Here is a 22,609-nt window from a genome sequence, read left to right on the forward strand (position 1 = left end):
TAAGTGTAACTTTACTTGATAATTAATATTTAGATTTAAGAAAAATAATTATATATATATATATGTATACATACAGATATACATTTTTGTTTGAAGATACACTTTAAAAAAGATTATTACACACATATATATCATTTTGTTGAGGTTTTAGATGTATGAAAAACTAATTATTAAACATACATATACATTTTTTATTTAATAATGATGCAAATATTATTAAGTCAACATTTCATTTATATTTATCTATAATAACGTTATGTGCTCTGTGTCTTTATCTTACCCCAGGCAATGTTTTCTACTCAATAGTTTTCAAATTCAAGCAAAGGCTACAATAAGAACAGCTTTTTTTCATCACAGCGCCATCTACTGGATCTAGTAGGTCGCTGCATTTTTTTTCCAGATTTTTTGTTTGTTAACAAACTAACTGTAGAACTCCCTCATGGAATATTTCAGCAACATGTAAATGAGCAACAGCCTCACCAGCTCAAGCATGTTCAAATACACAAAAGGGTGAAAAGGCCGTGTGTTAACCAGTTTGCATACGCATATCAGTAGATGTGATATACGTGTGTGTGTGGCGGGGTGTGACTAATTCCTGCTAAATGGCCCTCACTGGAGGGGCTGGTCCCCGTGTTAGCTGCGAGGCCAGACCCGGTGCCATCTGGGCGCCGTGTTTGCTCTCGCTGGTGAACGTCAGCCACCAAAACCACACTCCACACCCCCTCCGTCCCCCTCCTCCCTCTATGAGGTCGAGGGGAAGCTGTTAGCCCGGCGTGGAAATTCTGTGGTTTTCCTCGGAGAGTCAATGAGTTTGAGAAACACCTCCTCAGCGGGGATCGTGAACCCCATGACTTGTCCTCCAGCTTGTCTCCTGAAGGGGCCCTCATCCCTCACGCCATAACCTTATCCAATGCAAACACATGCACGCCGCTCTGTTTTAGATTCGGGCTAATCTGGCTCCAGGGTTTAGACGCACCCCTCCCCCTTTCTTTTTTTTTCTTCTTTACACCCCTCCTGTGTTTTTTAGTTGTTCCAGCTGTGCAGTAGAACCTTAATGCTGTTGGCATAGCTGTGAAATTAGCTAAAACACACACAGGAAAGCATGTACAGGCATGCAGGGGCACAGTAAACACACACTCTCCCCATTCATTCTCTATCCAACCCCCCCCAGCCCCCCATCTCCTGTTTTCTATCCCGCTTATGCTTGCAATCGTCTCCATCTCTTCCCTCCCCTCCAACTTGGTGCACTCTTGATAAGCGTCAGATAACAGATCTCGGTGGTCGCTGATGTAATGATGATGAATGCTGCCGCCGCCAGCCTCCAACCCCCTTTAGAGGGGTGTGTGTGTGGGGGGGGTTTGACGCTGAACAGTCACCCTAATGAAATGAACACAAATACAGCACCTCATGTGTGAAGAGGTGTGCCAAATCTAAGAAGACACTTCAGCAGTTAAGAAAAATAAATTCCCACTGTGTTTGGTAATGTGTGTGTGTTTAAGAGAGAGAGAGAGAGAGAGAGAGCAGGTAACTTTAATGTGTCCAAAAGTTTCTTTTCCCGCGTCGCTTTGATGTCTTCCATTTGACTTTCAACCCGCCGCTTTTGTGGCGAAGCGTATAATTTATGTAAAATTGATTTGCTCAATGTGGTTCTAAAATAAGGATCCCCCCCCCCTCCAGCCCCCTCTCCGAACAGTGCACATTGTGGCGTTTTAAACCTGTTAAATGGCCTCGCTCTCACTGCGTGCGCAGGGATTACACTGCGAATAAAGATGCGCTAATTGAGCAATAATGTGAAATCAAATTTCTGAGGCGGTGACCCGGCAAGAGAGAGAGAGAGAGAGCAGGCTGCAACATCTGCAGCACGCAGGTCAGAGGGATTACGGGTGGAAAGGTCTTTGCTTTTAATTGCTGCTTTCGGGGATGTTGGACCTGCCCCTACAAACACAAAAAGCCAGTCAGACACGCTCCGCTGACCCGGACTTGGGAATGCTTCTGTTGGAATGCCCCCTCTCCTCCATTCTCACTCCAACCCAGGCCCGGACACTTCATTGGGTACACCACATACTGTCTAAGGCCCCGTTTACACTAACCCGGATAAGGTTATCCAGGGTAAATCCCACCTAACCTTATCCGTGTCCACACACAACAATGCCACCATTTAAGACCCCCTCCCCCTCCGTCCGCCGGCGCGGCGCGACCTATTACGCATGCCCAGAAAATGCGCACGTCATTGTCACCTCCAGTGTTGCTTTGTGTGCAAGTTCTTAAATTTGACTTATCTGAACAATATCCAGTGTTGTGGTATTTCAATTAACTGGAATCCAGTGTGCTGTGGGGCTCTATTGTAGTGAATCACACCTGAGACATCATAAATTAATCAAATCTTTAATAAACATGTGAAAGTACACAATGTGACAAAGAACATTTTACAACAATCAAAGGACACTCTTCACTCCTTTGCCTTCACCTTCATTGTCTATTCGTTTTTAGTGACTTTATATACTCTAGACCCAGACGTTGAATCCGCGACATACGTACATGGCGGACAATAACTGATACAGTCAGCTTTGCCAGTCCAAAAGCATTCGCTGTTTTCCGTAGTCTTTCCTCGACGACCAGGTAATACAAAGCACATGCTACCTTTTTTAGCACATCCACGGGAGCCCGCATTCTCGTTGACTCTCCTTCGACAAATGGACAAAGTTTTTCGGTAATTAGAATCACAGCTGACCCGGACATTTGAAAGTTCTCTTGCCGTCTGAGAAGTGTTGTATCCGAAATAGCTGCAATCGCTTTCTCTTAAGGTATTCATGTGTGATTTCCACAAGCGTCTGTACAGACGGAAGGAGAAACACGGGCATGTCTGGATGACTCGCCTCCATATTTCCAGTGGTTAACTCCGAGTTACGAAACCGCTTTATTATAAAGCTGGCTGTGGCGCGTTCTTTCTGACGTCACTTCCTGTGTGGGGCGTGGTCTTTCTGGCGTCACTTTCTGTCCGAACTCAGTTCGTAAACAATCAATGAGTCCATACAAAGCTAAGAGCCAGTGATTCAAGAAATACACGGAGCACTTACCCGTGTAATAAATTGTCAGAGGAGGGGGACCTTAAACGATAGTTTAGTGTGGCTGAAACGGGGATTAGGCTAAATAATTATTAATTTAAGGGGTTATCCGGCTTAGTGTAGACATAGCCTAAAACAGGGGCTCCACACTTTTTCCACTTATGGATGCATACCAGTGTTTCCCACCGAAATGCATTGTATTTGTGACAATGTGCTGGTAGGGTCACACAATGACAGCATTGCCTAGTTCGCAAATTGGCCATGAGACATTTGCATGTAATTGTAATGGCTGTAAGAGACAAATGTGCTTTAAAGGGGCTGTCACACCAAATGTCTTCCCCCTACAACCCCCCCCCCCCCCCCCCATTTACTTCCGGGGTCATTTCCTCTTACGTCATTTCCTCTTACTTGTGTCATTTCCTCTTACGTCATTGACAGCGATCGATAGAATCCAAATCTCCTGAAAATGGCGGTGTCACTGAATGACATTTGTCTTTATCTTTCCCAGGGGACTTATGTCAAACACCAGCAGGCTTCGAAAAATTCCAGGCGGAGTGTTAGGGAAAATTTCAGGCGCAGTGTTAGGGCCGCTGGTAACGTGCAAAAAATATTAATGAATATATAATACTGTTAAATGTCTGTACTTTAAATCAACATTATTTTTGAAACCATTTCACTACAATATTGTGTGTGCTGCTGTCCTGTGTCAAAGCCAAAGTGTTATCGATCGCTGTCAATGACGTAAGAGGAAATTACGTAAGTAAGAGGAAATGACCCCGGAAGTAAATGGGGTGGGGGTGGGGGTGGGGGGGGTGGGGGGTGTTAGTAGGGGGAAGAAATTTGGCGTGACAGCGCCCTATTATGCAAAAACATTTCTACTACATATTGGTACCTGCCTTTGTGTATTTGGGATCTGCATAAGTCTCGGAAATGTGAAATCAAACCATGGAGACATGGCGGAGATATTTATAAAACAATCTTGCCTTCTTTCATACTTTGTCCAAAAGAGCCGTCTGGAATTTGCCCAATTTGTGACATTTTCACCATTGGTGAAGTCAGCTGATTATCCATATATGGTATACATTTACCCAAAGTGCTTTGCACGGGTCCGTCATTGTAGTACCACGCTGTATTCAATAACTCCTTTTTCGCTATTCTCTTGTTGTGGGGCAGACAACAACAGGCACATGCATCCGTTGTTGTCATTTCTAATACAAAGTAATATATATTTCAAACCTAATCTGTCAGTAGACTCGCTGTAGAAGCGGTAAAAAACCCCAGCCGAGTCATACCAAAGACTACAAAAATGGGACCCATTGCCTCCCTGCTCGGCACTCAGCATCAAGGGTTGAAATTGGGGGTTAAATCACCAAATCATTCCTGAGCGCGGTGCACGCTGCTGCTCACTGCTCCCTTCACTTCCCAGGGTGTGAACATGGGGATGGGTCAAATGCAGAGGACAAATTTCACCACACCCAGTGTGTGTGTGACAATCATTGGGACTTTAACTTGAACTTGAACTTGAACTAAAAACGTCAACAAAAGTGGCGGGGAGTAAACCGCCCACAAAACGGCGCTTCCTGAAAAGACGGTCAGAAAGCGGCTTGAAGACGATCTGTAAAACATAACATTATGATTTTTTTTAACATTTAAAACACCTCCTTGTGGTCTATATGACATGTTATGGTGGTTCTTTGGTCACAATTTTCCATAGATTATATTTAGCAGACCATCTTCAAGCTGCTTTCTGACCATCTCTTCAGAATACGCTGCTTTATGTGCCTCTATTTCGACTGCATCTTCTTCCCTTTATCCATGTTGTAGATTTTAGCGCTTTCATAGTGAGTCTACTGACATATATAAGTTAGTTTGTATATCAGAAATGGCAACATCGTAGGATGCATGTGCATGTACGAGTCAGTCTGCCTCACGAGAGGATTGAGAAAAAATAGGAACTTATTGGCTCCAATGTCAGGCTACAAGGGCGGACTCGCGCTAAGTTCTTTTGATACATTTTTACCATCCATCCATCCATTTTCTCCCACTTGTCCCCATATATGGATAATCCGCTAACATCACAATTTGGAAATATTGGAGTCTATTTTTGATTCTGAAGTCGACGATGACGTTTTAGGACGTCACGTCTAAACAGGTACTGAATTGTAGCGCGTCGAAGTATCACAGCGAAAAAACACTTAAAAAAAAAGTCCAAGACAGCAGGAAAAACAATTTCCAGAACTAGAAGTTCGAAGTGTCTTCCTTATTTCCCGGTCCAGGCAGGTGTATCAATGCGGTGGCCCCCAAGCAGACACGGCGAGAGCAGGTACGCAGGAACAGCTTGTCACAGGACCGACTCGGATCCAGGACACCACAACGGCAGTCAGCTCCAGAGTTCCCGGGTCAGGCAGCGGTGGTCCCCAACAGGTCGGCAAGGGATGGACAGGCCCCAGCTGGCTGCCAGATGTACCATGCCAGATGTACCCAAATAGCGTCCTCATTCCTCCAGGCAAAATGTTTGTAAAAAATACTGAAAGGACTAAAACGACCAACCATAAATCCAACTAAAAGACTTAAAAATTTAACCATATATTAAATAAAAAGCTGGTGAGGACAAACACAACGCACTCAACCTGCACACAAACACACACAAACACAAACGGTTCGTTTGGAGGAAGTATGAAGGAAGGCAAGATTATTTTATCAATATCTCTGCAATGCCTCCATGCTTTGATTTCTAATTTTCGGGACTTATGCAGATCCCAAATACACAAAAACAGATTCCAATAGGGAAGAAAGTTGGTTAAAGAAACTTCCAAAGGTCTTTCTTCAGGGCAGAACAGCTGGGAGGACTTTTTTAAAAATGGAAATAAAAAGTGTTTGTTATGCAGCTTGTTAAAAAAAATGGACAGACTTGATATTAACAAATGACAGTTCTTTGCCTGCACCCCTATCGATATATGCTGATCTATTTGAAGAAAAAATTGATATCTCAGCTTTTGTATTGTAGTCGTCAGTTATATCCCTGGTGGTGTTATGGTTCATGCTTCTGCCTTTCATGGCACAGGTTCAGGTCTAGGTTCAGTCCTAGGCCATGGTTGCGTCAACGAGGGCATCCGGGGTAAAAACTAAGCCAAAACCACTGGTGATTTACTCGCTGTGGCGACCGCGCCCTGACAGGGGTAACGTAACACAATATTACAATATTGCTCAAAGCCAATAAAAAACCCACTTTGGACATGTAATGAGAGCTAATAGAAGGGTTGTAGAAAATATTCTCCTTTGCAAAGTTAGTAACTTCTACTTCTGTTGGTATTCCTTTGACTGGTCACCAACCAATCACAGGACACATATAGACATATTCGCACCTATGAACAATTTACAGTCTCCAATTAGCCTATAATCCATCTTTTTGGAATGCTGCAGGAAGCTGGAATACCCCCCAAACAGAGATTCAATCTTTGATCCCCTGACTGCATCACCTCAACTTTCCTGACTGTGAGGCCGCAAACCAAAATGCTAGAAACAGCTCTCTGCAAAGTGCCACGTAAAAATCAACACCTGTTTGAACATACTACAAACATCTCAACGTCTGAAAAGGCCTGCAGATAAACAGCTTTGAGGTGGATGTTTACACAGCGGGCTGCTAACATAATTCCAAAGACATGTAAGGACTTGTAATCTATTATTTCATAGCGCATATCTTATTAACAGCAGAACAATAACATGGGTTATTTTGACACGCCGCAGTACAGTAGCATCCATTTGACTGGAAAGCAGTTTTGTCACGCACAAAAGCACCGTTTCTCAAACGTGCGCTCATGTGGGAGCCATTAGACGACATTGTTTGATTCTGTTTTGATTGGTGGGGAGTAATTGTCTGTGTTTTTCTACCCTCAACCCCCTCCTCCGTCTGCAAACTGGCAATTGCTTACAGATGCTGCTGCGGGTCAGAATAGATGACATGGTGAAAAACAAACAAAGCGCACAGTGTTTGTCTGAAGTTTAGCCTGAGCTACTTCCTCTCTAGACCCCCAAACAGTCTGCTTGCAATAAAACGTGTGTATCTACGCTTGTTTACAGACTGGCCGGCAATTTAACGGCTTTGTTGGCTAATTAGTAAATATTTCCGTGAATGACGGCGTCTATTAAAGTAGAGGACCAAAACGAGGACGTGCTGTTCTTGAGTGTCAATGGTTAGTTGTGCTGTTGTCTCCCTAATCATAGACCTGCCTGGCCTAGATTGAGTTGGCTTTGTAGACGGCCTCTGAGGTGCTGAACCCGGCAGACGCCACGCTTCATGCATCCCTCGCTTCTAAACCTACAGACAACATTAACTTGAACCACCTTTTATTCTTTAAAAGAAAAATTGCCCGGCATCATGATATTCCCAACTGGACCCTTCAAACAATCCTTGTTTTTCCACGGACTGATTTTTCTCTCCTCTCTCTCTTTCTCTGGTATATACCCCTAAGGTTTCTCCTTTTCTCTGACACGAGCATGACGATCTGCACACACCTTGACTTTGTTTGTCAGATCCAAAATCTTGCTTTATTGTGTTTGCTGTTTGTTGTTTGTTTTGTGTGTTTTTTGTTTCAGGAAGTTAGAGTAAATAAGTTAGCGGCGCTTATGAATTTATTAGTTATTGAGCTAGGTACTGTAGCCAGATTTAGTGTGAGCTAGTAAGCACAAACGTCCTGCCTTATTAGTTATTTACATAGCTCGCTAACTATCATTAGGAATCTTGTGGGATTTTATGAGTTAGCTAAATAGCTAGCTAAATAGTGTAGCAGGGACGATAGCTTATTAGTTAGGTAGCTTGGTAGCTATAGCCAGATTTAGTAGAGACTACTGAGCAAAAAGGTCTTTATTAGTTTGTTTTATAGCCCGCTAACTAAACTAGCATTAATAATTCAAGGACACGTTATGAGTTAGCTGAACAGCTAGCTAAATAATGTAGCAGGGAAGGTAGTTTTTTTAAGTAAGTTTGATACAGGTAGGTAGCTACTGTAGCCAGATTTAGCGGGAACTACTGAGAACAAAGGTCTTTATTAGGTAGTTATGTAGCCAGCTAACTAGCATTAAGAATTCAGTATGATGTTATGAGTAAGCTGAACAGCTAGCTAAATCGCATAACAGGTAAGATAGATCTTCATTAGTTAAGTAGGTAGCAACTGTGTCCAGATTGCCTGGGAACTACTGAGAACAAAAGTCTTTGTTAGTTACATATAGGGGGAAAAAATAAGGGACACCTTGCAGGGCTGGTCGACACGATTGTTTTTACCCTTTTTAGATGTGTGAAAGGAGTTTTATAATATCCGCAAAGGTTAATTGGAGGCAACTGCATTGTTCTTGTTTGTTGAAGATGTTTCAGATTGTCCAGTTGCATCAATTAAACCTTTGTAGATTGTATGACCTGATCACTGACATATTACACACATACTGTTTCTATACTTTTAGACTCCAACCAGAATTTAAACATATGCACACGTTTTGGAATAATACAACTATATGGCAAACAAATTGTTCAATTATCAATTTTTGTGCAAAATGACAAAATTTAATTGAATAAAATTAATATTTTTCTTAAATAAAAGTATTTACTGTTTATCTTACCAGAATAAAAAAAATAAACACCTTTTTTTTAAATTTTTTTTTTACAAAGTTTAAATTAGTGTTAGATAGCCAGTCTCCAACTTTTCATCTTTATGAAAACTACTTTGACAGAAAGAAAAGAGAGCTCAGATATGTGTCTTTTATTTATATGACTGGCAACATTTCATTTTTTTTTTTTAAACACACGGGAACTACTGCACACAAAGGTCTTTATTATTGGTATGTAGCCAGCTATCTAACATTAATAATTCACTGTTATGTTATTAGTTGGCGGAACAGCTAGCTAAATAGCGTAGCAGGGAAGATTAGTCGAAGCAGGAAGCAGGATACGAGTAATCTGGTTATTTAGCTAGCTACGTAGCTAGAAAGCTTGCCTACAGTCGACATTTTTTAGTGAGTGGTTTGTTTACTTTTTGATAAAAATTGGCATCCATTTGATTCTACTTATGTCATTCACTCTGGCATGAATAGTTCAGCCCAGAAACAAAGTGGCCACCAATTTTGTTTTTTAAAATCGGGATTAGTGTCCAACAACAAACAGATTGACAAAGAAACTTTTTTCGCATGCAAATTCTAGTAGAAATGAGGGCTGGGCGCAATACAACATTTTAATTGCTTAGTTAACAATGTGTGGATCTGACTAATAGGGTTGTGATTAGGCGCTGACCCAAACTAGCTAACTTGTAAGCTTTTTCAACCGTTGTATTAGCAGCTTCTCCTTCTCCTCTCCTCGACCCCAGTTATCCTGTCTCCATGCGGTGTTGAGGAATGACCATTCGCCATGGAAACCCAGTCCCAGGCCAGTTCCGCAGCTGAAAAGAAGAAGAGGGTGGAGACCATCGTGGCGACCAAGGGCTCGTCGGCGCGCAATGACATCAGCGAGAAGGCAGTGGCCTCCAGCACCACGTCTAACGGTACGCCAGACTCTCCCAGTGCATGTAAAATTAATTCTGGACTGAATAACTGCACACAGGCTGGATACCGTTCTTCTTGTTTAAGGGATATGTGAAAACCAGATGCACACACAAAAAACAACTGATCGGGGGTCTTCCCCAAAGTGTTCCTATTAGCATACGATCGTCCAAAATGTCTTGCTAAGAAGATAAATTAAGATGTTTGTCAATACTTATGCCCCTATAGTTGGGCTGTGCGCCACATTTGATGCTAACGCTAACTTTAACAAGCTATGTTTTAATAATCTATTTTCCTAATGTTACCTTCAGCTTAGTTGTTGATGTTTTTAAGTCAGTGTGTTTGTGTGTGTGTTTGCTATGCATTTTTCACATGATTTCTGACTAAAAAGCTAGCTAGCAGCGTCGACATCATAAAGTGTATTTAAAAAGACTACGTTTATACTGTATGGTAGGATGTCAAATGATGATTTTTTTTGGTCAAATTCGATCTTTTTATGTACGGTAGTCGTTCACGTTACAAAGTTCACATTACAAAAAAATGCGATGTGTAACTTGAACGCAAACTCACCCACATGAAAACATGACATCATGACGTCACACACGCTGCAGTGTTTACTAGGGAGGTAACGGTATCAAAATCTCAAAGTATGATATTATTGTGGAATTGTCCCCCCCAAAAAAAGACTTTGTGAAAATGCCATGAAGTGGCAGGAATGCTTAGGATAAACACACTTACAGTTATTGAAGACAAATATAATGCTCAACTGTTCTAATCATATTTATTACAACAAACTAGGGTTGTCCTGATCCCAATATTTTAGTACCAATATGAATGTATTTTGATACTTTTCGCTACTTTTCGCTACTTTTCTAAATAAAGGCGACCCCCAAACAAATGGCATTATTGGCTTTTTTTTTTTCATAAAAAATCTTACGGTGCATTAAACGTATGTTTATTATTGCAATCGAATAACAATTTTAGTGAGCATACAAGACAACTTGTCTTTTAGTCGTAAGTAAGCAAAAAAAGGCTCCTAGTTTGTCTGCTGACGTATGCAGTAACATATTGTGTCATTTCTCATTGTATTATTTTGTCAAAATTATGAGGGACAAGCTGTAAAAATTGATTATTAATTCACTTGTTCATTTACTGTTAATATCTGTTTATTTTCTGTTTCAACATGTTCTATCTACACTTCTGTTAAAATGTAATAATCACGTATTCTTCTGTTGTTTGGATACTTTACATTAGTTTTGGATGATACCACAAATGTAGGCATTGATCCGATACCAAGTCGTTACAGGATCCTATATTGGTCATATTCAAAGTCCTCATGTGTCCAGGGACATATTTTCTGAGTTTATAAACATAATATGAATTATTTTAAAAAAAAGAAAAGATTTTGTGACGATAAAAAATATTGATGTAATCATAGTAGTATCGACTAGATACGTTATTGTACTTGGTATCATTACAGTGGATGTTAGGTGTAGATCCACCAATGGCATTTGTTTACATTCAGGGGTGCGAGCTTGCTGTTAGCGGTTAGCTATCATATCCTCCTACGGTGTGTATTGAAGCATGTTTAGCTATTCCTCGTCCTGTAGCGATGATACTTGTAAGAAACGTTCTTTATTCGTCACCATGGAGGCGAGGATTAGTGATTTAGAAGAAGCTAAAACACTGCTGACTGTGGATAGACGTTAGCTTCTAGCTAGCTAGCCATGTCTTAAGGCACCTCTTCCTGAGGGTGTTTCAGTGTTTGTAGCTTCACCTTTATCTTTAGGTTTTAGGCCAAAATGCGTCCGTTCTCCCTTTTCTGTCTACACACTGTGTCAGCTTGTAAGTACTCCGTGATTGTGCGTTGCCGAACATGCTCCGCTGCTCGTAAAACCAGCAATGTCATGATCTAACGACGTGCCGTCATGCTCGTAAAAAAGAAAAGAAAAGAAAATGGGGAACCGGTACTTTTCAAACAGAGTATAGCACCGTTTTTGATTCATTAGTACCGCGATACTATACCAGTACCTGTATACCGTACAACCGTACTACAAACATGTATTGTTAAGTGCAAAGAATTGTGAGGAAACATCCACTGTTTCAAGCAAATATCTGACAATTTAACTTTTATTTAAATACCCTCAAAAATGTATGATCAGTTATCTCTTCTGAGTGATGGTTTATCAAGTAGCTTCTCATATTTCCCGCGGTGTGCAGAGTCGGTGCTCCGATCGGACGCTTTCTCTGCGCGGCGGTGCGCCGTGACCCGCTGTGTGGCCTTGGAAATGCTTGAGACGAAGGTAGCGCTTTAGATCGCAGACAAAGAAGTATCTTCAACAAATAAGTTATGTTTTCGCCAGGGTTTGTTTGACAGCAACATAACTCCAAATCTTATGAATGGACTTTAATGAAATGTTCAGGAAATGTCCATAAAAAAGAATTCCTCTTATTTATTTTGATCACTTTTCTTTCGTATGCTTCCTCCTTCTCTCCCCTTTACTGCGTTCCATGCCCCTATCTTCCAGTCCTGCCCCCTGGTCCCGCGCTGCACAGAGGATTATGGCAGATGTAGTTTATTTTTAGACCGGTCAACGCAAAAGCATCAGAAAAAACTATGCTCACTTTTCGTTCCATACCGTCAGACACCGTCACAGCATTATGGTGCGTTCAATTTGTACTGGGAAGTCGGAATTTCCGAGTTCCTAGTCGAAGTTTCAACTGGAATGCCCCTCGAGGTTGGATTTTCGACTCGGAAAGTCGGAGCATTCCTACCACCCACGAGTTAGTTTCAAAGATGGCTGCTCTCGATGTAAACAATGATGTCTATTTCTATAATATCCGTTATTTGCGCTTCTGATAAGTTTTCATCGCAGTAAATCAGCCATATACAATGTATTGTTGTATGTTTATATATAGTAACGTCACTGTAGTGTAAACCGCATTTGTTTCATGTGGTGTATACGCTGTAAAGAGTGCATATTTTCACACAAGTTATTTATATTCAGACAAGGCAAGCGCAAAAATAACTTTCGTGAATGTGGCCATATTGATTTCCAACTTGGGTGTGACGTCATTCTCAGCTCCGACTTCCCACTTCCCAGTAAATGGAATGCAGCATTATTGCGATGATTTTGAAACCGCAATACCACGGTATCTACAATACGGTTACACCCCTAGTGTTTAAGGAAGGAATCAATCAAAGTCAACATTTTCGGAATCAAATTATTGCACGTAGAAGATTAAGAAGGAAGAGGGCAAGAAGTTTGGCTCTCGCAGTTTGTGGGACATTTTCTTCGACATCTTCTTCAAAGGGCGTGTGGGCGAGCAGTCAAAGACAGGAGTGGACATTGACATGAGTTCTTAAAACATTATTTTCGCTCGTTTTCTGCTCATTTGTCAAATATTTATTTTGCCACCATCTATTTTTGCAAATAATTTTTAATAACTTATCGGTCGGATAAACGCGACCCGATCGGTCATACTGCAGTTGCATCAGATGCATATCTGTTTAATAGCCACATACGAAAGAGGCCTGGTTCGGATTTGAAAAAATAGGAATTGTACAGTTCACATTGACATGAAAAACTTGAAACAGGTCACATATAGGCAAACCAATCTGAATTGACCTGCAGGGTGAACAAGGCCAAAGTTACTATATAAGCTTGTATAGTTTTGTCAAAATGTGTGTTATGGCTACATCAACTCATCACTCATCATATGTAAGTGCAGATGTTGTTTTGGTTACCATGATATCATTTCTCCGGAGCAACTCCCCAAAGCTGTATTTAAAGATTTAGCCTCGCTTGTGACTGTTTGCATTACCTCTTTTCCCATGCTTCCCTGTGAGTCATACACAACACTGGCTGGCTTGTTGACATAGCCTCATGTCTTCGACTTATGCTATTATAAGTGCTCATTACGCCTGTCGTCATCCACTTTTCCCTTCTTAATTCAGATGCTGGAATGGAGGATATTCTTTTTTTGTTTTGGTACATTTTTCTCAACACAAACAGAACCCAGAGTTGAGATCATCGCCGCATTGAAGCGACAGCTGTGCTCATTAGCAGCGAGAGGATTTGGAATGTTTTTGGGGGGGAGGTGGGTTTGAGGTGGACGGCCCGAAGGAGGCTTCTGTCAGCGTGCCCTCGAGTGCGTTGATGTCAAATGGGATAATCCCGAGTGTGAATGGAAGACAAACAGTCCAGCGTAGGATAAATACGTCGCCGTGACTTTCTCCCCCCATATTGGAGTTATCACAGGAAGTGGGTAAAGTACTACATCCCTGAGCATCTTAGGAGCGATCTTAGTCATTGCCAGATGGCCAGCATGTTTTTTAATTAATCAAGGGGGCAGCAGAAGGAAAGAATGTGGAACAATCAGGGACATAATTTGGCTCCCTGATTGTGGATTTTTGCAATGCATTGCGTCTCGGCACACGGTCATCAAGGTTTTAATGGGAATAATCGCTCACCTGGTATGTATTTTACTCATAAGTGTGTACTCCTTCAAATTCAGTGATGAAAGGCCTCCTTCTCTCGGAATCATAAGATAGCTTACACATTCTTTGTGTGGTTCTAATTACGGCACATTCCCAAGACGACACACCCCCTCACCCACCAAAACTCATAACCTCTTATCAGGTGTAACCCTACCCTCAACTTTAACCCCCTTTCCCCCCCCCCCCTCCCCTCCAAACAAAAAGGTAATTGTGAGCAGCTGCCGAGCCTCAGTGGACAGTCTCCTGATCTGGCGGAAACCCTGTCGCCCGAAATCCAAGCACAGAAAAGTCGATCTGGTCCGATAGAACTTTGATCTGATGGGATTTTCAGCTTTACTTTAGGGACTAGGGACTTTACAGACGTCACTTGTCCTCTCCTAGGCGTTGGGCACGGAAGTCGTTATTGAGTCTTGGCAAAGTTTTCCCACGTGGTTGCTTGAAAGGTGGCTTCATCCTGTGTGCCATTCATCTGCGTGTCCACCCCTCCCTCAACCCCTTCTTCTTGCCTGACAGCTCAAAAGAGCCGACTGTGCCTCAACAATGCCGTGATTGGAGCGCCCCGTAGGAGGGGGTGATAGGGGAGGTGACCCATCCCCCTCCTATAGTCATCATTCAACGGGCAGGTGGACCACAAAGTCCCCTTATTCTTTTGTTTGGCCCCAGAGTTTAAAAAAATGGAGGATGTCTTTGCTATTTGGGTAAATGACTCTCACTAGTGTAGGATAACTTGATGATTCAAATAGAAGAGAGTTACCCTATCTGCGGTTCACAGCAGCTGTAAGACGACCGAAGGGGTGAGCAAGAAAAAGTCAGAGAGCAAATGGAATGCTGAGAGGAATAAAGGGAAGTCTTGACTGCTTTGGGAAGAAAATCTGACAGGTGAAGAGCAAAGCAAGGGGGCGGGAGGGATACAGGGTCACATGGGGCCAGCTTCTTTTTAGGCACCCATTTAAATGATCAACAGTAAATAGAGGAGGGTGTCATCTGACAGAAATAAAGTTCCCGTTAACAGCGGGGATGGAAAGTAATTTACAGATACGCTGTCCCCGCCATCTTTGTGCCTCCCAGATAAGGTTTCATTTCAGAAACGGATAGGAGACATTTTCACTTATGGACCGCCATTCTGGGACACCTGTGATAACAGCTTGTGGACCCCTAATTGAAAATGGGTTTCAAAATGGATTTCCACTTTTCTTCCTCCCTCCTTCTCCCCTACACCACCGTTCCCTCCCTCTCCCTCTCGTGACTCCCCCGCCCCCCCACCACACCTTCCGTCAACGCCACGCACCATTACGATTTTTTTCCCCCCCAGTTGCCAGTAGAGGGATATTGGAGGGTCAGGGTGGGAGAACGGTAGACTTTGGGTGTAATGGAGCTTCGAGAGCAGATCATCCCTCAGCCGGTGTCACATCTGTGACAGCTGTGTGATCCGTCTTGTTAATGAAATCATTGATCACTTGATGGGACTCATAATCAACTGTTTCTCCACCTTCTCTTCCTCTCTCATCATGTTGCCGCCAAAGGGATGAACAATCTTCTCTTTTGTTGGTTGGGGATAAAAACTATACATCTGACCTGGGGCCGGACACAGGAGATGTTCACCGAGTGATCTGTGCTTCAGAACCACTCCTGCCATCTGTATTTGTGTTTTATGTATTTGGAGGAAGCAGGGGCCCCCTTCATGTTGCCTCGCTCCAGGTTCTGGGTCTGTGGGGCTAATGAGAGAGGACTGATAGAAGGATAAGGGACCTCAAGGGAGCTTAGCCTGCCCCAGGGGTCAAACAGCACAAAGGGGGAGGCGTTTTGAGGCTGACACACAACCTCTCACAGCAAAGCTGGCTATTTGTGCCCAATAAACCCCTGTAAGCAGCATAAATAATAAATAAAATACATGAGAAGTGTAAAATTTGAAGGGACAATATAACTGAGGATGTACCTGAAGACACACAGTTGGTGTGTTTTGATTTCACCAGTGAGTCACAGTCATTTCATGGATCTCTGGACTGAAGGCAATTTCCTGCAGCAGCAGCAGGAGGACAGCCTTTGGCAGCGCCACCTCACTGGGGCCTGAGGCGCAGGATTAGCTTAGCCTCGCTGCTACTCAGGGCGGAGGGGAACATGAGCTGCCTGGCCCAGCCTTGGACCTTCTTGTCTGGCAGACTTCCGTCCGGCCAGGACTCTACTGAAAGATGCAAGCTTGCCTCAACTGCCTGAAGACTGGGGAGGTGCGGCCAGAAATGTCTTTACTGCTTTGCCCTGGGGGGTTGAGCAACTTTGGACTTCAGTAAAGATTTCAAAATACCATGGAAAGTTGTCAAAGTTTTGACAGTTAAGAACTCATCGCTGAGGAAAAGTGATGCGACGCCAGACAAGAAAGATTTCTGTCCGACGATTTATAATCGACTCAGATTCATGTTGGACATCACAATAGATTTTTTGACGAACCAGAGGTCATTTCTACAAGCCAATAAGAACGAGGTCACCGGGATCAGAGACTAATCCCTAAACCAATGATTAGCCTCCCCCAAAATGAGCTTTTTCTGACTGGGCCTGGGAAAATGATGTAATGGGTCAAAGGTTAAGGTTAGCCAAGCTACAACCCAACACCACTCCACCCATACTCCATCTCATTCCTCCAAGACCGGGAGGGGCAGGGTTAAACCCTTAAAGTGGGGAAACTGTGCTTGATTATGCTTATAGTTTTTCGTATTTTTTGTTGGGCATCAGTGGCCCCCCTACTGCCAATAGGAACAAAAGCAGGGGCGTCCTGAACCTGCCGTGAGGATTTATTATGGTGTGTTCTTCCCCTGGCATGCTGTTGTGCTCCTTTACTCTCAGGTCCTCGCTAAAGTCACGGTGGCAATGCATTGCTCTGCCTTTCTATTCATGCAATAAAGGATGTTACCATATAATAGATTTTGCACGCCACATCTGGTATTGATCAGAATAAAATCAAAGATGACAAAAACATTTTCCAGTTTGGGTTTTAAATGCTTCCTTGACACACATCATGTGAGTGTGGTGAGAACATATAATTAGTTAAAGGTTCTAGTCTGGCTGAGAAATTATTTGTGGATTTTAGTTGGACGTGCTCATAAAAGGCTAAATAGACACAACTTGACTGGGAGCCTGTAGTGTGCAGACTGCAGCCAAGGTCACAAAATATGACAGATTCCGTTTTTTTTTGTTAGTTTTACGTTTTAATTTTGTTAGACAATGAACATACTGTAGGTTAGAGTGCTAATCAGTTTACAAATAGAGTTTGTAAACATGCTCTAACTCTCACAAAAGTTTTAAATGTTAGCAAAAAATGTACATTATGAAAGTGTGAGTTGTGTTTGTTTCACTCCAGATCTGAACATGGCAGTGATGTGCATTACAACCTGGTTGCACCTGCCAAACAAATTCATTAGAAGGAGAAGTTCAATGCAAAGTTTTCCAACCCAAAAGTAGTTTTGGGTATTCCTGACAGACACACACCAACAGTGTTTTTTTTGTGTTTGCTTGGTGGGGGTAAGTTCTGGACCCTTCATACATGAACTGCCTCCAAACGCATGATCAGAAGGTGGGGTTGCGACCTCTGCCAAGGTAGCGCTCCACTCTCCTTTGCCAGAAGCTTGTGTGTCTCAACCTCTGACAAACTTGATCAACTCAAGACATGCTTTCAGGTTAGCATGAGCAGGAGGCCCCGTACCTCTTAATCTCTCTCCCCTGACCTCCACTCCCCCTGGGCCTCGCGTCTCACCCTTCTCCCTCCCTCCCAGTCCTCCCTATGCTGCTCGCCGTGCGAAAGAGGAGCTCGGATCAAAGGCCAGAAAGCATGGCAGTGATTTCTGGCGATTGATTGGAAGCAGACGTGGAAAGGCAGCAGCGTTCCGCTTTCGCTTCTTCCCACCATCTTTCTCCCAGGGCTCTCGTAAATAGCTCAGACTTGAAGTGTGAAAAGACTTGCCACTATTGGCAGAAAGAGCCCAGGATCACATCCACGCCGGAGTCGTGAGTCTCTCCTCCTAGATGGCAGCAGAAGACGAGGAATTGGAGTAGGGGGCTGTCAGCTGATAAAAAAAAACATTTGCTGGGTTGGAGCTGGGGAGGGACGGAGGGTGTAATCCCCTTGCAGAGAGAGAGCTCCGGGAGAGAAGTTGGGATTGATTTTCCAGGAGAGGGCATGCGGAGAATTGAACTCAGATGTGTTACACAGAGTTGCGGGGAAACAAATGTCTGTAGCTTACAGGAGAGCAGCAGTGCAACTTGAACTTGAGCAAGTTTTTCTAATGTGAAGCAACTGCTTCAAGGGTGTGCAACAAGCGTCTTTCACCATATCAACGCCCCTGTTGTTGATTTTGGTCTTTGTCTATTCATTTGATGCACAGCTTTCTTTTTGGTTCATCCATAGGTAGGGATTTAACAGGATAAAAATCTCACGCTACGATATCACGGTATTAAGGCCACGGTACAATATTATGATAAACATAAAAAAAAGACTTGGTAAAAATGTTATAGTGCGCAAAATAAAGTGGCAGGAATGTTTAGGATAAACACACATACTGTAATTGAACACAAACATAATACTAAAATGTTCCAGTCATATTTATTAATACAAACTAGGGTTGTCCCGATACCAATATTTTGGTACTGGTACCAGAATGTATTTCGATACTTTTCGATACTTTTTTTCAAAATAAAGGTGACCACAAAAAATGTCATTATTGGCTTTATTTTAACAGAAAATCCTATGAAGCATTAAACATATGTTTCTTATTGCAATCAAATGATAATTTTGGCATTAAAGAAGACAGTGAACAACTGAGACAGTGAGACAACTTCTCTTTTAGTAGCAAGTAAGCAAACAAAGGCTCCTATTTTGTTTGCTGACATATGCAGTAACATATTGTGACATTCCCCATTCTATTATTTAGCCAAAATTATTAGGGACAAGCAGTAGAAAATGTATTATTAATCTACTTGTTAGTTGACTGTTAATAATATATTGTTATTTTCTGTTTAATGTTCTATTTACACTTCTGCTAAAAGGCAAATAAACACTTCTGCTGTTTGGATACTTTACATAAGTTTTGGGTGATCCTACAAACTTTGGTATCAATCCAATACCAACTGGTTACAGGATCATACATTGGTAATAATTCAAGTTCTTCTGTGCCCAGGAACATTTTTGCTGGGTTTATAAACAATAAAAAAAATTACAATAATACAAAAAAATCTCTATTTAATCATTGTTGTACCGACGGCTCTTGTACTTGGTATCAATACAATACATTTACAATTTACAATACGGGGCGTTATAGCTCGGTTGGTAGAGTGGCCGTACCAGCAACTTGAGGGTTCCAGGTTCGATCCCCGCTTTCGCCATCCTAGTCACTGCCGTTGTGTCCTTGGGCAAGACACTTTACCCATCTGCTCCCAGTGCCACCCACACTGGTTTAAATGTAACTTAGATATTGGGACGGCGTGGCGCAGTGGAAGAATGGCCGTGCGCGACCCGAGGGTCCCTGGTTCAATCCCCACCTAGTACCAACCTCATCATGTCCGTTGTGTACTGAGCAAGACACTTCACCCTTGCTCCTGATGGGTGCTGGTTAGCGCCTTGCATGGCAGCTCCCTCCATCAGTGTGTGAATGTGTGTGTGAATGGGTAAATGTGGAAGTAGTGTTAAAGCGCTTTGAGTACCTTGAAGGTAGAAAAGTACAACCCATTTATTATTTATTTATTTCACTATGTAAAGTGCTTTGAGTCACTAGAGAAAAGCGCTATATAAATGTAATTCACTTCACTTCACTTCACAATACAATGCATAGGCATTGTCCTCCCATTTCAGATCAACATTTTCAAAAAAAGTGGTTGTTGTAACACATTGATTAGTTCCACTTCAATACCACTCTCTGTCTGTCTTAAATTGCCTTGTTCACTAGGAATGTAGGAAGCTTACCATCCAGCCACGAGTGTTCAAAGTGCTGCGCAGGAGCCATTTGTGGCCCGTAGATAACTTTTTTACCAGCCCATCACACAGTCGTTAGCATTCTACAATTAGCATGCTAGCTTTTTGAATAATTTTGCAGGTATAAACCTCACCGTCAAATATTTTGTAACTTGACCAATGACACCTGTTAGCATTCTAACATTAGTATGCAGCTTTTTTAAACTAGCATACACCTTAGTCATATTTTTGTACTTGATGGATGCTAAAGTTAGCAGGCTACCATTTTAAACAAATAACACACCTCAGAGTAATACATGTTGGTACTTGACACAGGTTACAGTTAGCAATTTAGCATGCTAACATTAGCATACTAGCTATTTTAGCTAATCGAGCAGGTATACACCTCTGAGTCATATATTTTGGTATTTCACTAATGTTAACTGTATAACGTGCTATTGTTTACATGCTAGCATAGTATTGACGCTATCTATCTTTGGCTCTTCAGCATTCACATGACATTTGTACCGGAATTGCAATTTCTCTTCCAATCTATACTGTCTGTTGTACTGGTTTTGAAGGTAAAAGAATAAAATCGGCCCCTTATCTTTAGATTTGTCAGTCTGTGGCCCTCAGTGGAAAAAGTTTGGGTACCCCTGATCTAAGCAGTCGACAAGTGTTTACTAAGTTGCGTTTGTGTAAAACAGTGGCCCTAAAGCAGGAATATTCAACTACATAATGAAGAGGGCTGCAGTTTTAAGAGTCCAAGGGCTCGGAGGCTGAACAGCGAAATTTGGATGTTTTGTCAGAAAGTGTCTCTGCAGGTTATATTCTTTTAAAACTGTGTTCTCTTGGTTGCAAAGTAAACAGATAGGCGTTCACACTTCACTGTCAATTAATTCATTATTCTGCCCTCTCCACTCGTTACTAGCGTGTGCAGCTGGACCGATGAAGAAATAGGAGCTCCAAGAGTTTTGTTGAGGATTGATGTTCCTTGTTTTGAATTATTTTTCTTCCTCCGTTTTATTTCTTTACATTTCTTCCTTCATTTAGGTTTGTAAGACTGAACATATAAACATAAAATAAGCTTTACAAAAGTATAACGTCCATTGTGTATTCCACATAAATAATTTCCATTGTGTATTTTACATGAATAATGTCCACTGTGTATTTTACATAAATAAAATTGAAGGTTTAGTGTTAATACATTCACACAATAAACTACAGATATTTAAGCATATAGAAATTAAACAACCTATTAAAGTTTTTAAAAAAAAAAGATTTTTTTTTTTCTTAATCTGTCCTATCCAGCCACTTAGGCAAATCTTATTGTTGTTTTAGATGACAATATCTGCTGTACAGATTTACTTAAGAAAGAGAAGTATTGGCTACTTCTTTTGTTGCCTTATTTGTATTTGACTTTATTAAATGTTTGGATAGAATTTTATTAAAGAAAACCAGTTTTTAAGGAATGAAGAAATGTATTAGAGCTGTTCATATATTTTATAGAGGAATTTAGTTAATCAGGCAGCACGGTGAAACAGGGGTTAGTGCATGTGCCTCACAATGCGAAGGTCCCGAGCAGTCCTGGGTTCAATCCCGGGCTCGGGATCTTTCTGTGTGGAGTTTGCATGTTCTCCCCGTGACTGCGTGGGTTCTCTGCGGGTACTCCGGCTTCCTCCCACCGCCAAAAACATGCACCTGGGGATAGGTTGATTGGCAACACTAAATTGGCCCTAGTGTGTGAATGTGAGTGTGAATGTTGTCTGTCTATCTGTGTTGGCCCTGCGATGAGGTGGCGACTTGTCCAGGGTGTACCCCGCCTTCCGCCCGAATGCAGCTGAGATAGGCTCCAGCACCCCCCGCTACCCCAAAAAGGGACAAGCGGTAGAATATGGATGGATGGATGGAATTTAGTTAATCATAGAACTGGCACCCAAAGAACAATTTTCCTTGTGGATCAATAAAGTTTGTCTAATTTGTCTAATGTTATTAAAAAAGTGTTAGATTTGAATCGAGTATTGTATTGAATCAAGAATTGATTCTGAATTGAATTGTTACCCCCAAGAATCGAATCGAATCGAATCGAATTGTGTGGTGCCTAAAGATTCATAGCCCTAGTCGATAGTGCCATTTTTTGAGTAGTCTTCTTCTTCTCACCCCACTGCTGCTTCATTGTGACACATATGCCTCACTGTTACCCGCTGTGGGGTGGTGGGAGTACTGCATACATGGACAACAACCCTAGTTTGAATGGTTTCATCAAGCCTATTTGGGTGATTTTCGGCAGGTCAAATGAAAAGCTTTGGCGGGCCGCCAGTTGAATAGGCCTGCCTCAAAAGTTTCGGCAGAGATATGGAATCACACACTCAACACCGATGGAGACCTATAAAAGGATCGAGACGGCATCAGACAGGATGGCGTAGTGACTATGCAAAAGAATAACTTAGGCCTTACCCCATCTAACCTTACTTGAAAACTAAAGGCTAACAGTGTCCGGGGGGTGGGCCTCACTCCGACAGCTCCATTACTGCTGAGACATGTCTCATGTCAGACAAGCTCCAATAAGGAAAGAGGCGGGTT

The 22,609-nt window shown here is 42.2% G+C and overlaps 1 protein-coding gene across 1 annotated transcript in view; it reads left to right on the forward strand.

Annotated features, from left to right (window-relative positions):
- Positions 1-22,609, forward strand: part of gli3 (GLI family zinc finger 3) — a 164,203-nt gene that overhangs the window by 26,149 nt on the left and 115,445 nt on the right. The window contains exon 2 of the mRNA XM_061965256.1: positions 9,419-9,592. Within this exon, the coding sequence (XP_061821240.1) occupies positions 9,460-9,592 (133 nt within the window). The 5' untranslated portion in view covers positions 9,419-9,459. The remainder of the gene's footprint in view (positions 1-9,418; positions 9,593-22,609) is intronic.

This window comes from Nerophis lumbriciformis, linkage group LG07, assembly GCF_033978685.3.
Source record: "Nerophis lumbriciformis linkage group LG07, RoL_Nlum_v2.1, whole genome shotgun sequence".
Lineage (NCBI taxonomy): Eukaryota > Metazoa > Chordata > Actinopteri > Syngnathiformes > Syngnathidae > Nerophis > Nerophis lumbriciformis.